The sequence below is a fragment of the Prionailurus bengalensis genome, chromosome D4, assembly GCF_016509475.1.
Source record: "Prionailurus bengalensis isolate Pbe53 chromosome D4, Fcat_Pben_1.1_paternal_pri, whole genome shotgun sequence".
In the NCBI taxonomy this organism is placed as follows: Eukaryota; Metazoa; Chordata; class Mammalia; order Carnivora; family Felidae; genus Prionailurus; species Prionailurus bengalensis.
The window spans coordinates 1,701,604-1,717,300 of NC_057359.1; the positions used below are offsets into that span (position 1 = coordinate 1,701,604).

The 15,697-nt window shown below is 44.7% G+C and overlaps 1 protein-coding gene across 3 annotated transcripts in view; it reads left to right on the forward strand.

The window, feature by feature from the left end:
- Nucleotides 1-15,697, forward strand: part of PTPDC1 (protein tyrosine phosphatase domain containing 1) — a 63,985-nt gene that overhangs the window by 28,722 nt on the left and 19,566 nt on the right. For all 3 annotated transcript variants that reach the window (XM_043566855.1, XM_043566854.1, XM_043566856.1), the window contains exon 2: nt 5,402-5,489. In XM_043566855.1, coding sequence (XP_043422790.1) covers nt 5,408-5,489 — 82 coding nt within the window. In that variant the 5' untranslated portion in view covers nt 5,402-5,407. The remainder of the gene's footprint in view (nt 1-5,401; nt 5,490-15,697) is intronic.

The window sequence follows — 15,697 nt, forward strand, 5'->3', positions numbered from 1 at the left end:
ATTACGATACTGGTTTGCAAATGAAAACAACAGTAATATATCGGATACCTGTGTGCCAGACGTTGTGTTAGAAACACACACACACACACACACACACACGCGCGCGCGCGCATAGTCGTTCTTTATCCTCACAATAAGCTAGGAAAGTGGTCTAATAATAATCCCCATTTTACAGGGGAAAATTGAGGCTGAAAATGGTTCCTGTGGCCAGCAGTGAACAGAGTCAAGGTTCTTTGTTTGTTTGTTTGTTTTAAATATGAAATGTATTGTCAAATTGGTTTCCATACACCCGGCGTTCATCCCAACAGGTGCCTTCCTCAATGCCCATGACCCACTTGCCACTCTGTGCCACCCAAGAGTCAAGGTTTAAACACAGAACTTGTGACGGCACAGGATGGTCCGGCCTAGCTGAGCTGTATGTAATTGGTCAGCAGTTCCTCTAGTTGGACTGGACATCAGTGTTTTCACACAGAGTTAATCCACAGTGGACACTCCTGCAGAGTCCCCTAGCCAGGGCCAAGGCGGTTCCTGCTTCCAGCCATGGTGAAATTGCGGAGAGCAGGGTTACCTTCTGCCTTAAACAACTAGAAAACCAGATGAAATATACAAAACTGGGTTTGGGACAGTGGAAAGCAGGCAGCTCGGGACCATGATGTCTGTGAGAGACAAGAAGAAGACGTGTGTGAGCCCAGGATTGGACTCCCGGGAGGCAGTTCCCAGGCTGCCTTGTGGGACGGGGACAGACACAAAGCTACCTTGGATATTCACCGAGAGCTGAGGTGGCTGGAATTTGCGGTGAAGGGCCCTGGCGGGAAGGAAGTGGCACGGAGAGGGCCATGGACGTGTGCAGAGGGCCTGCTGGGCTCCGCTGACCTGTGTTTGACTGAATACTGACCATGCGAGCTACCCAAGGCCAGGGGTGGACACAGAAGGAGTGGGCAGAATACCTTCTGGGGCTCTCAGACAGCTGGAAGGAGTTCACGTTCCCACCAGCCAGACGAGAAGGGCCTCACGATACTCAGAGCAGCAGGTGGAGGCCTGGGAAGGTGTCAGCTTAGCGATGGGACTAAATCAGCCTAAAGCGAAGGCTGCTGTAGAGCTGCCGTCCTGATTCCATAGAATTCGTCTAATGAGATGAGGACAAGAGGTTAGGAACTGAGACCTGCTGGATAAGCAGTGGGATTCCCCGGAGGAGGCTGGAAGGTGAGGCGGGACAGAAGAAGGACTGGTGTTCAGGCAGAGAGGAAGGTCGCTGAATTCGTGGAGCCGGGGGCCACCGGACTTGGTGGATGAAGGTAGTGATGGGCAGCTGCATGCATGGAAAGGGGCCTGCATGGATGCCCTTCATTTTCTCCTTAACTCTCAGTCTCAGAAAGGGCTGGAAATAGACTCTTTCCCAAAGGGATGGTGATTATATACCTCAGATCTCTGAAAATTTAAAATTTAGCACTAAGTATGTATAGTAACTCTCAGGTAATTAGACCAATAAAGAAAACACTCCATTTGTTGCACCATTTTTCCTTGGTTAGAAGGATTACTTTTAATAAAAGGCACGTATTCGTGTTGTTGGCAAAAGCACAGTATTTAAGGACTGCCTGGGTGGCTCAGTTGGTTAAGGGCCTGACTCTGGATTTCAGCTCAGGTCATGATCTCACAGTTGGTGGGATCAAGCCCCGCATCGGGCTCTATGCTGACAGCATGGAGACTGCTTAGGATTTTTTCTGTCTCCCCCACTGTCTGCCCTTATCCTGCTCATGCTGTCTCTTTGTCTCTAAATAAATAAATAAATAAATAAATAAATAAATAAATAAAATAACAGTGTTTAAGCTATATAAATGTAGGTGACTTACAAAGAGTTTTATTTTACTGTTCTGTTCTTTTTTATTTATATTCTAGTTAGTTAGCATACAGCGTGATAATTTGTTTCAGGAGTAGAATTCAGTGATTCAACACTTACATATAATACCCAGTGCTCATCCCAACAAGTGCCCTCCTTAGTACCCATCGCCCATCCCCCACCCACCCACCTCCCTCCATCAACCCTCAGCTTGTTCTCTATTGTTAAGAGTGTCTTGTGGTTTGTTTCCCTCTCTTCTCTTTTTCTCCCCCTCCCATATGTTCATCTCTTTTATTCCTCAAGTTCCACATATGAGTGAAGTCATGATATTTCTTTCTCTGATTGACTTACTTCACTTAGCATAATACACTCTAGCTCCATCCACGCTGTTGCAAATGGCAAGGTTTCATTCTTTTTGATTACCAAGTAATACTTCATTGCATATATGTATACCACATCTTCTTTATCCATTCTTCAGTCTGTGGGCATTTGGGCTGTTTCCGTAGTTTGGCTGTTGTTGATAGCAATGCTATAAGCATTGGAGTTCACATGCCCCTTTGAATCTGTATTTTTGTATCCCTTGGGTAAATACCTAATAGTGCAATTGCTGGGTCATAGGGTAGTTCTATTTTTAGTTTCTTGAGGAACCTCTATACTGTTCTCCAGAGCGGCTGCACCAGTTTGCATTCCCACCAGCAGTGCATGAGTGGCCCTCTTCCTTTGCATCCTCCCCAACACCTGTTGTTTCTTGTGTTGCTAATTTTAGCCATTCTGACTGCTGTGAGGTGGTATCTCATTGTGGTTTTGATTTGCATTTACCTGATGGTGAGTGATGTTGAGCATCTTTTCATGTGTCTGTTAGACATCTGGATATCTTCTTTGGAAAAGCTTATGTCTTCTGCCCATTTTTGAATTGGATTATTTGGTTTTGGGGTGTTAAGTTTGGTAAGTTCTTTATAGATTTTGGATACTAACACTTTATCTGATATGTCATTTGCAAATATCTTCTCCCATTCCACAGCCTGCCTTTTAGTTTTGTTGATTATTTCCTTCACTGTGCAGAAGCTTTTTATCTTGATGAGGTCCCAATAATTCATGTCTGCTTTTGTTTCCCTTGCCTTCGGCGATGTGCCTAGTAAGAAGTTGCTATGGCCTAAGTCAAAGAGGTTGCTGCCTTTGTTCTCTAGGGTTTTGGTAGTTTCCTGTCTCACATTAGGTCTTTCATCCATTTTGAATTTATTTTTGTGTATGGTGTAAGCAAGTGGTCCAGGTTCATTCTTCTGCATGTCGCTGCTCAGTTTTCCCATCACCATTTGCTAAAGAGACTCCCTTTTTCCCATTGGACATTCTTTCCTGCTTTGTTAAAGATGAGTTGACCATATAGTTCTGAGTCCATTTCTGGGTTTTCTATTCTGTTCCATTGATCTATGTGTCTGTTTTTGTGCCAGTACCATACTGTCTTGATGAGTACAGCTTTGTAATATAACTTCAAATCTGGCATTGTGAGGTCTCCAGTTTTGTTTTTCTTTTTCAGGATTGCTTTGGCTATTCGGGGTCTTTTGTCATTCCATACAGATTTTAGGATTGTTTATTCTAGCTCTGTGAAAAATGCTGGTAGTATTTTGGTAGGGATTGCACTGAATGTGTCACTTGCTTTGGGTTTTATTGACATTTTAACAAGGTGACTTTTATAAAGTCACGTTAGGATACATATGATATTCTTTGAAGATGGGCCATCTTTAATTTTGTCGTTTAACTATTATGCTTTAGCAATACTGTCATGCTGCAATAGGGACAGCATTTATCACTCCAAAATGGAAGATATTAAATTAGGATTTACATGTTGTATTGGAGAAGGTTTTCTTATTGGGGCAGAAAAGTTGAAGTCGTAGGAAAAATCTTACAGGTTGGACTATATAAAACAGGACTGGTAGGCAAAATACACCATAAACATATGCAAGACATGATAAACTGTAAAAAAAAAAAAAGTGGTATTTTAATTAAGTTTTTAATTTTAATTCCAAGTAGTTGACATTCAGCGTTATATTAGTTTCAGGTATTCAAAAATAGTGACTCAGCACTTCCACGCATGGCCCACGCATGGCCCTGTGCTCATTGCTGCAAGTGCACTCCATGATCCTGGGATGATGTCCTGAACCTAAATCAAGAGTTGGGCGCTCAACTGACTTAGCCACTCAGGCACCCTGAGACTTTTCTTGCTTCTTGAGGTAGGCCTGTATTGCTATAAACTTCCCTCTTAGAACCACTTTTGCTGCATCCCAAAGATTTTGGACCACTGTGTTTTCATTTTCATAATTTTTTTTTCTTCTTTGATTTCTTGGTTGACACATTGGTGTGTGATTTTTTTTTTAATGAAGCCTTGATATTCTTAATATAAAAAGACATCTTGTAAGTCAATAACAAAGGGGCAGATGTCCCCATAAGGAGAAGAGCTAAGCCCTGAAGCAGGAAGTGTATTAATACATTTATTAAAAAAAATTTTTTTTAAACATTTATTCATTTTTGAGAGAGAGAGAGAGACAGAACATGAGTGGGGGAGGGGCAGAGAGAGAAAGAGACACAGAATCTGAAGCAAGCTCCAGGCTCTGAGCTGTCAGCACAGAGCCCGACGTGGGGCTCAAACTCACAGACTGCAAGATCATGACCTGAGCCGAAGTCGGACACTTAACTGACTGAGCCATCCAGGTGCCCTGATAAATTTATTTTTCAAATTGAGTATAATTATATTAGTTTTAGGTATATAACATAATGATTCAACATTTATATATGTTATGAAATGATCACAGTAAGTCTAGATACCATCTGTCATCATACAAAGTTATTACAATATTATTAAGGCTTTTAGGCTTTCACCATTGTGTGTGTTGTTAGCTGTCAGTTTGTCTCTGTAATATCCTTGCCTTGTAGATAGCACTGTTCACTGGAATATCATGTGAGCCTTGGGTTCAGTTTTAGATTTTCTAAGAGCAACATTAATAATAAGAATCAGAACATTAATTTTAATAATGTATTTTATTTAACTCAGCATATCAAAAATATTGATCAGTAAAAAATTAAAATCAGTGTAAAAAATTATCGGGGCGCCTGGGTGGCTCAGTCGGTTGAACGTCCAACTTCAGCTCAGGTCATGATCTCACAGCTCGTGAGTTCGAGCCCCGCATCAGGTTCTGTGCTGACAGCTCGGAGCCTGCAGCCTGCTTCGGATTCTGTGCCTCCCTCTCCCTCTGCCCCAACCCACTCGCATTCTGTCTCTGTCTCTCTCAATTTATTTATTGATAAAATCAATTTATTTATTGATAAATAAATATCAAAAAAATTAAAAAAAATTATTAGTGAACTATTTTAGTCTTTTTTGTATTAGGTCTTCAAAATCGTATTTGACACTGACAGCACATCTCACGTCTACGCTGTCCACATTTCCAATGCTGGGGAAACACAGAGCTAATGACTAGTAGCAGCAGAAGTCCAGCACTTTGTAGGTGATTCATAAATGCACATCCCATAAGCAAACTCTCAAAAAGTAATCTGTTTTTTTCTCAACAGACTACCATGCCTGCGGGAATCTTGCCTCAAAATGAAGAGCCATACTCCGCTTTGGTGAATGACAGTCCATATGCTGCCAACATGAAGGGTAAGTTCTTTGATACACTTTTTGACGCTTTGTGCAGAGTAGCGTCTAATGAAACAGTATGAGTAGACATGATGGAAAAGGCTCGAGGCCTCACACTAGAATCCCAAGTGCAGTCACTGCTTATGGCTCTTGTTTACTTCTGCCTCCCTGTTTTGACCTGTTAAAACTCCTTTTCAAAATCTTGAATAAGCGGTCTTTTGAGAAGGAATGGTGAAAACAAAGTTTGCCTCCTGCATTATCCTTAGACTGAAATGACCTCTTCCTCTCATTGCTAGCCTCCTTGTGAGGCAAGCTTTCTCTTCCATCCCTCGCAAGTGTCACTTCGAAGCAGGTGCCCCTGCTCCTCCCAGTTTGTTTCTTCTCCATTCCATCCCACACATTTGATTTTTCCCATGGTAGCCCTGGGAAGAAGGGTGCTGTGACGGGGACCCTTGCTGCTGTCGCAGCTACTAGGCTGGCGACTGATTTCCTGCCATGAGCCATCAGCCAGACGTCAGGTCATTTTTTTTGGCAAAACCTTTGCATGGTTTTGGTCCTGCCCTGTTCACGTTAGGGCTCCTGTATCGGGAACCTTGAAGGGCTTCCCCCTGCGTCAGATGAGGTAACGTACAGAAAGTAAAGAGGCAGGGGTCTGAAGGTATTGGAGTCCCGCACTTGCCGGCAATAATGGGGCTCTGTTGACTGTTCTCTCGTAGGACTCTGACCACCCCACCAGGGGGAGCCCTCTGTCATCAGGAAACCAGTGTCTCCCTCCTCTTACTTGTCAGAATTCCCCTCTTTGTAGTCCCTCCTGCATCTGTCTGCTCCTGTCTGACTCAGTAGGGACCGGCCTATTGGTAACCACCGTTTGTGGACAGCGTCTGAGAGCTAACTGACTGTTAGTTTCCCTGCTTGAGAAAGAAGCGCTATCTAATACAAGGGCGGCAGCGGTGCCTACTTGCTGCTTCCTTTGTACGGCATGTTTTTTGCCTAAAGGACGCCCCAGCTAACAACCCTGAGTCAGACCTTTTTCCCTCTCCCTTCTTCTGTCGAAATGTCCCCTCTTAGCTGGTGTTTCCCATCAGGGATTTTCTTGGCTTCTGAGATGGGCAAGTCTTCGTCGTACAGGAGAGCCAGGTGACGGCATCCCTGACCGAGTCCCGTGATGTCCCCAGACTGCGGTGACAACCAGAAAACCTGATGTGTTTTCAGATGCCCTGGAGGAGGTCGTCATACCCATGTTGTGATCCTCTAGAGAAGCTGGTTTTACCTCTCCTAAAGCCATCTCTTTAATTGAAAATCTCCTCGTGTATAAAATGTAGCTAATTTTTAATTAGGAAAAAGTCTGGAGAAATAAGAAACTTACTTTATATCTAACTTTTTTAGAGTGAGTCTCATCTCTAAAGGTAGTTCTACCTATTGGGTTAACATTGGGCTAGGAAGCATTTTTTTTTTTAATGTTGGCTAATGAACCATAAGGAAATTTAATTAGGGGGTCAGTAAGTAAAGTATTTAAATTATTTTTAAAGGAAAATAGAAAACTCAACAAGAACTAGCTTTAGAATGAGATAAACCTAGATTTAAGTATTCTACTTTGTGGAAAAAAAATTTGTGGGGAAATTTCAAACATTCACAAAAGTATATAGAATACTACAAAGATCTCTGTGGAGGTACCACTGCCTGTATGGGTGCCAGTGGAGACCCCACCCCCAGGGAGGTCCCCTTCCCCGAGAGGTACCGTCCCCCATCTTTAACAATTTCAGCTCACTCACTTCCTCTACTCCTTTCCCTGCTTCCATATTACTTCATTTCATTCCTTAACCATATCACCATCACCATAACTAGAAAAATTTAACACCGGTCACCTAATATCCTCAATACCTGAACATTGTTCAGATTTCTAGCTGTCTCATAGACGTATGTATGTTTGTTTGCATCGGGATCCAACAGAATCCATATTGCATAATTGGTTGATGTGTATCTTACATCTGTTTTACATGTGGATTTCTCTCTCTCTTTCCTTACAATTTATTTTTGAAGAAACCAGGTTTTTTGCCCTGTGGAGTTTGCCACAATCTGTATTTTTCTGATTTTATTCCCACATTATTTCCTGTAAACTGGATTAGTGGAGGGATGTAGAGCCTAATCAAGTTTTTTTTTTTAATTTACAACCATATTTCATGGATGGCACTATATTCTTCCATCAGAATGCCTGTGATGTCTAGTTGTCTCTCGTGATGTTAGTTCTTTCATTTTGCAAGAATTTCAGACTCATAGAAAAGCATTAAAAAATCCCTAAATACTGTTCACCCAGAGACCCCCTCTCAAGTTTGGTCAGCTGTGCCAGTAACATCCTTTAACAGCAAAAGGATACTTGTCATGTTTTTCCAGTTTCTTTCTGTGACCACAGTCCTGCCTTGATGTCTGTGAAACTTACAGGCCAGGTACTTTGCAGCATATTCCTCACTGGGGGTTTGTCTGCTGTTTCATCATAACACCGTTAAGGTTTTGCGTTTCTGGCAGGAACATCACAGAAATGACTCCATTCTCTTCCCACGGCATCCCATTAAGTGACCCAGAACGCCATCTTGCCACATCCCTGGGGTGCTCAGTTTGGTCCCATCAGTGCAGTCCCATACAGCATCTGCGGGCTGTATCCACTGTAAGTTGTTCCTTCTCCCTTCGACTTCGTACTTGGTGGAGAGGCGCTGGGAGGCTGTGGGCACCTGGTCTTCACCCAGCTCTCTCCCAGCCCCGCAGCATCCGCTGGCGTCTCTTGCCTGAATTAAGTATTGTGATGACAGATGACGGAGGGGAGGCTTCCTGACCCCATCACTGCTTCTGCATTTCTTAGCTGGCATTCTCCAGGAGCAGTTCCCCTTCCCCTTGGTTCATTCAGTTATTCTCCATTCCAGCGTAGATCCTCATCTGTGCAGGGAGTGTACTCTTTCACTGTCCTTTGTTTTCGCACTCCGCTGTCCCTCATTGGGCCAGAAGAGCCTCTCCAGCCTGTAGCTGTGTCATCTGGACACGTCCCTGCTCCCTGCTCCCTGCTTCCTGCCTCCTAGCCCAGCAAGGTCTTTGGTGTCCTCTTGTACCTTTCCTGGTCCAGCCCTGAAGTCACCCGTTTCGGCCAGGAGCTCTGGTTCCTTCCAGTGCGGAGTGGTGTTGGGAAACCCAAAATGTGTCCCCAAGCTCCCTGCAAGACAAAGCCAGGAAGTGTATGTTATAAGTGTGCATAGATATCCACCCGCTTTTATACACATATTTGTTTTTATATATTGAAAACTATGAGTTCATATTGGTACTTGCTGTTGTCTCATCCATCACTGTACCATCGTTCTAGCTTTTCCCCTTACTGAGTTTATAATTCCCTTCTCCAAGAATGAGGAACCTTGCTCTTATTTAGTGAGTCCTCCTTTTCATGACCCGTCTCCCAGCCCCGCCCTGCCATCACTTGCCTCCGCTCGCTCTTCCACACAGGGCCTGTGCCCTGCTGGCTCGAGTGCCATAGACTCTGCTACAGCTGACCCTTGAGCAGGCGGGTTTGGACCCTGACCACCAGCACAGATGAAAATCCACATATAACTTTTGACTCCTTGAAAACTTAACCACTAATAGCCTCCTGTTGACTGGGAGCCTCACCAACAACCATTTAGATTAACACAGATCTTGTGTGTTATATATTGTATTTTTACAATAAAGTAGCTAGAGAAAAGAAGACGTTATTAAGAAAATCCTGGGGGAAGAGAAACTACATTTACAGTACTATATGGTATTTATCCAAAGACATCTGCTTATGTGTAGACACATGGAGTTGAAACCCATGTTGTTCAAGGGTCACCTGTGGTTGCCTTCCTTGTGTGGGGCCTGACCTTTGCTAAGTAGGCCTGCTTTGTGGCTGTTTTTATCTTGATTACGTGTACACTTTTAATTAAAATATTGAGATAATTATACAGTCACATGCAGTTGTAAGTCATATACCCTTTACTCCGTTTCCATCCGTAGTAACATCTTGCGCATCCGTAGTTCAGTGTCCTGGCCAGGATGTCAACATTGTTGCGGTCGAGATACAGGATGGCACTGTCACTGCAAGGATCCCCCCTATTGCCTTTTGTAGCCAGACCCACTTCCTCCCATGAGCCTGGCCCCTGACAAGTACTCATCTGTTCCCACTTCTATGATTTTGTCATTTCAGGAATTGTATATAAGTGAAATCACACAGCATGTAGCCATTTGAGTCAGCTTTTTCCACTTGGTGTCATTCTGTTGGTGTTGTGTATCCACGGTGTACTTGTTCTTAATGCCAAGTGGCCTTGCCTGGTAGGGGTGCACCACGGGGTGTTTATCCTTTCACTCCCCCAAAGGATGGCCAGGTGGTTTCCGTTTGGGGCTCTTGTGAACACACATGAGCAGCTTTATGTGTGAGCGGGAGTTTTCCTTGCTCTGGGGTCAGGGGTCAGGAAGGAACTTCCTAGTTCACACAGTAGTCGCATGTTCAGTTTTACAGGAAACTGCCAAAGTGTTAACCAAAATAGCTGTGCCATTTTGTGTCCCCCAGCAGTGGACGAGTGATCAGATTTCTCTGCTGTTTCACTGTCCCAGCAGGTGCGTGCTAGTGTCTTACTGTGGTTGCTCAGCTCACTCACTAGGTCTAGGAGGCTTTTGGAGATTCTTTGTGATTTTGTGTGCAAACAATCACATCAGCAAATAAGAGCAGTTTTATTTCTTTCCTTTGCAATCTGTATGCCAGTATTTCTCTTCTTGCCTTACGGTAGTGGCCTAGCACGTGTGCTGAGCAGAGAGAGTTAGGAGGGCCACTGGCCTTGCCTTCCTCCTCCCTCAGGGAGAAGACCGTGTTTCACCTTTCAACGTGATGCTTACAGATTCTGGCAGGTTCTCTACAACAAGTTGAACCAGTTGCCCTCTGTTGTTAACTCACTGAGATTTTTTTGGTCATGAATGGCTGTTGGAATTTGTAGAATGCTTTTTCTGTGTCATTTGATAGAATTATTTTTTCTTTAGCTTATTGCTATGGTAGATTTTATTGTTTTTCAATATTTAACCATCCTTACCATACCTACAATAAATCCCGTTGGCAATGGCATATAATTCTTTCTGTGCATCGCTGGATTTGGTTTGCTGCTGTTTTGTTCAGGATTTTGTGCTTAAGCTCTGGAGAGACGTCGGACTATTGTTCTCTTCTTTTGTACTATCGTTGTCTGCTTTGGTGAAAGAGTAATCCTAGCTTCCTAGAGGGGGTGCAAAAGTTCCCTCCTCCCCTGTTTTCTGGAAGACACTGAAAACTGGTGCTCATTCTTTAGATGTTTGGTGGCATTTTCCAGTGTCTCAGCAGTAGTCTTGTGCCCCAGGAGCCTGCAGATTTTTTATCACACAGTATTTTCGAGTAATACTTGAAATTACTTTTCTGCCTTCAAGGTGCTCAGGTGCCCAGACAGGTTAGAACAAGCACATACAATAATTTTCAAATAAGGTTTTCTCTGCTCATCCTGGAATTAGAGACCAGGGTCCCATACTGGGACGCGGGCTGCCGCCATCTGGACAGCTGCCAAGCTGGGGGGGTGGGGGGCGTGGGGCAGGGACAGGCAATCAGTCATCAGAATGGTGTGGTACTGGCATAAAGACAGACATAAACCAGCGAATAGAGTAGGGATCCCAGAAAAAAAACCCCTTGCATGTGTGGTTAAATGACTTTTGCCAAGGATAACGAGTCCGTTCATTGGTGTAAAGACAGTGTTTCCATCAGTTGGTGGTGGAAAGACCGGGTGTACATGTGCAAAAGAGTGATATTGGGCCCTTACCTTATGCCTTGTGCAAAAATTAGCTCAAAATGGATAAAAATCCTAAACGTACGAGGTGAAAGTATAAAACTCTTAGAAGAAAACTTAGAGGAAACGCCTCATGATGCTGGAGTTGGCAATGATTTCTTGGCCGTGACACAAGAGCACAAGCAACAAGAGAAAAAAATAGGTAAATCAGTCAGACTTCATCAGAATTTAAAACTTCTGTGCTTCAGAAGATGCTGTCAGCAGAATGAAAAGTCAGCCTACAGACGGGAGAGACTGGAAATCACAGAGCTGTCTAATCAGGGACTAACATACAGAATGCATAAAGAACTCCTGAAGCTCAACAACCAGAAACAAACAACCTGACTCAGAAATGGACAGAGGACTTGAGTAGATGTTTCTCTGGAAAAGATACACAGATGTCTGATAAGCATATGAAAAGCCTATTTTAACTGTTACGGAAATGCAGATCAGAACCACAGTGAGATAGACTGCGTATCCACCTGGATGGCTGTTACCAAAACAAATGAACTAACCAGAAGTAAGAGGTGTGGGTGAGTGAGAGACTGGAGTCCTTGCATGTTGCTGGTGTGGTAAATGGTTTTACTATGGAAAACAGTATGGCAGTGTCTCAACAAATAAAAAAAAATAAATATATGATCCAGCAATTCCACGTGTGGGTATATACCAAAAGAATAGAAAGCAGGGACTCGAGCAGATATTCGTACACCCACGTTCATACAGCGTTCACCGTAGCCAGAAGTTGGAGACGAGCCGTGTATCCGTCGGCAGGTGCACGGGGAAAACATGGTGTGGCACATACACACAGTGGAATACGATGCAGCCTTAGAAAGGAAGCAGATTCTGACACCTGCTACAGCATGGATGAACCTCGAGGGCATTATGCTGAGTGAATAAGCCAGACACAGAAGGACAAATACTGTGTGGTTTCTCTTACACAGGAACCGCAAGAGTCAATTCCATAGGGAGGGCGCTGGCTCGGCCGGGGGGAGGGGGGGCGCGGAGTTGGTGTAATGGGGACAGAGCTTTGGTTTAGGAAGATGAAGTTCTGGAGATGGTTGGTGGGGACGGTTGCACAATGTGAATGTACTTAATGCCATTGTATACTGAAAATTGACTAAGATGGTCAATTTTATGTTCTGTATATTTTACCACAGTTAACAAAGGGAAAAAGGAAGGCACCCTCTCTTCCTCTTCTTTTGTCTTCCCTTCTGGAACAAATCCGTGTAAAAGCCACTGGCAGGGCCACGAGATGTGGGTGAGGGCAACGGCAGGATGGCGAGCGTGTGAGAAGCTAACCTGACTCAGGGAGTCAGAGCCTGCCTGGGGTTAGCAGGGCTCCTGTGTGTGGCCGGGTGGCCCCGTGTGGAGCATCAGAACACACACAGGGCCCGGGCTTCCCTGAAGGTGGTGGCAACAGCCGTGAGGGGAGAAGGGTCACACAGAGGGTCCTGGTTAAGGATGACAGAAAAGTAGAGGGGCCCTGTGTGTTGGATTGTAATTGATAGTACTAGGGTGAACTCAGTTTCCAGTTAATGATGCATGCACGTAGAAATAGACGTGGCTGGGGCGCCTGGGGGGCTCTGTCGGTGAAGCGTCCGACTTGGGCTCGGGTCATGATCTTGTGGTTTGTGGGTTCGAGCCCCACGTCGGGCTCTGTGCTGACAACTCGGAGCCTGGAGCCTGCTTCGGGTTCTGTGTCTCCCTCTCTCTCTGCTCCTTCCCCACTCGTGCTCGGTCTCTCTGTCAAAAATGAATAAACACTAAAATTTTAGAAATAGTGTGGCTGAAACATGTGGAATGTGTGCATGCGTGTACATATTTTTTTTTTTTAAGTTGATTTCAGAGAGAATGATCAGGGGAGGGGCAGGGAGAGAGGGAGAGAGAATCCCAAGCAGGCTCCACACTATCAGCACAGAGCCCAACCTGGGGCTCAAACTCACAAACTGTGAGATCATGACCTGAGCCAAAATCAAGAGTCAGACACTTAACTGACAGAGCCCCCCAGGCGTCCCACATGTTCATATTGTTTAGCTCTGTGTGCTGAGCAGGCCCGCAGGCGGCAGCATGCCCATAGCCACGAGCACACCCAGCACCCAGACTTGGTTCCTAAATGCTGTTCTTCACCCATGAACCCCCCAGGCTCCATGGGTCTAATCGTGAGGAAACAGACACATTCTGCAAGCTAAGCGCCTGTACTCCGCAGAAATGAAGGGCGTCAGAGTCCAGCAAAGACTTTGGAGCTTGCTCTAGAGTGAGTGAGAGACAGGACAGTGGGTACAGCGTGTGGTTCTGATGCTGTGGCGTGGTTTGCCGTGAGCAGCACTGAGGTCACCAGGGAAGCTCCAGTGAGGTCTGAGGGATAGCGGCGACTGGTCACGTATCAGTCGTCATCTGATCTGGGGGAATCTAGAGGTTGTCTTTGTCGAAACATATGCTAAATTATTTGGCGTATCGGGCGGTGTGTATGCAGCATATTCTCAGACGGTTCAAGAAAAAATATTCTTTGTATTGTCTTTTTATTTAAGTTTGAGATTGCTTCAAAATAAAAGATAAAGTCTTTTCCAAAAAAATTTTTTAATTGAAACTAAATTGCCCGACTGTGTGGCATGCTGCTGAGTAGTCTGAGACAAAACTCACGAAGAGGCCATCGGAGACCTTTGCTGGAACAACTTTCCATGGATAGTGGAGGCCAGAGGGATACGGGTGGAAACTGAGACACGCAGCGGCCACCGCAGTCCACTTTTCAGAGTGTTGGCTGTGAAGGGGGACGAAAGGGCCTTGGAAGCGGGGGGCTGCAGGGAAGGGTCTGGACACAGTGACATGTGCTTGGAAAATCGGGAAGCCGCAGCCCAGGTAGGGCAAGTTTTGGAGAAGTTCTGTCTTCAGATATTTGAACATCTTGCAGAGTCAAAGAGATGCTTCGTGTTAACTTTTAGAGGAAAGAGGCAGAGCCAGAGTTCACAGAGCAGGCGGCTCTGACCGGACGTTGGAAGACACGCTGAGCTATCCAGCAGCTGGACGCTTGTGACTCCTGCGAGAAGCGAGCCCCCTGGGGTGAAACTTGGCAAGCAGACACGGCGCGGTCGGCGTCCTGCCCGACTCCTGGATGTGACTTCCCCGGTGATTGGGGGTTGGGGGCTGGGGGCTGGGGCCCCGTGGATCTGCGGCTCTCACCACGCTCTTGGGCCCACGGTCACGTGATGTTGTTCAAGTAGGAAGTTCCCAGCCCTTTCTGAAACCTTGGATGTGAGAGAAGTGACCGGTTCTTGGGGCTCCACGTCTGCTTTAACCGCCACGTGTGGGAATCGAGGAGAGGACAGTGGCATTCTCTGTTGCTTCCTGCCCTCATCACAGGGCTAGACAGTTTCACATTTGCAGTGACCGGGATATCCCGGTTCCATAAACATTGTTCTGAACTGGGGAAGGTCTGATTGCCCACCTGCACACAGGCCATTGGCCGGGAGATGGCCTGTTACAGTGTGGAGATGGGCACCCGGCACCCCCGTTCTTCGTGCCTTGAGGGGCCGTTTGTGCGTTGGTGATGACAGCAGCTTGGGGCACAGAGGGTTGGTCGTGGGGATTATCCTTTATTGTTTTCCTACTTCTTGGAGCCTGGTTTCTTTTTAGACACAGCGTATTTGGAAGTGAGGAGAAGGTAAGAATAGTAGCAAGGTAGGGTCCCCATGAGTTTATATTTAGGGAGTGTAGAAAACTGACATTTTTTTATTATGTATTTAGACAAATATGTTGGCAGAGCAGTGAAAACAAATGAGTTATTAGCAGGTGAGTGGGAAGGCCCTTGTGGCAAATAAATTAGAACTGTGGGCCAACAAGGAGCTTATGATAGTGGTGTTTTCTCTGTGGCCACCAGGAAAAAACGCTCTTTACCTCTTAAGTGTCTGCTGACAGCATGGCCCTTCACAAATTACTCTGACTGTAAAAAATTCTGTTTTATATATAACGTAAAATAGGAATTAAAAGTCTTTTTGCTTCTGTTTATCTAAAGAGAAGTCTTCTATTTTTTTTTCCTATTGGGGATTTAAATATTAAAATGTTATTTCTAGCCATCTATAATTCATCCCAATTATAAGTTATAATAATTTAATAGAAATAAATTCATAAATATAAATTATAAATTAAATTTTTTAGTGGATTTTTAGGTTGTACAAATATGCTTTCTTAATGAACACAAAAGAAGAGATCAGTTTGGTACAAGTATAGTATCTTCTCTTCCAAGACTTTGAAAACAGTTTCTTTTGAATTGTTGCATGATTGATTTCCAGTGACTTTCTGTGAACAAAAACGTGGTTTTCGCAGGCCACAAATTAAGGAGATGTGAGATTTCTGAGGTCAGGGAGGCGGAAACAAAGCATCTCTGAGATGGCTTTCCTCGATCCT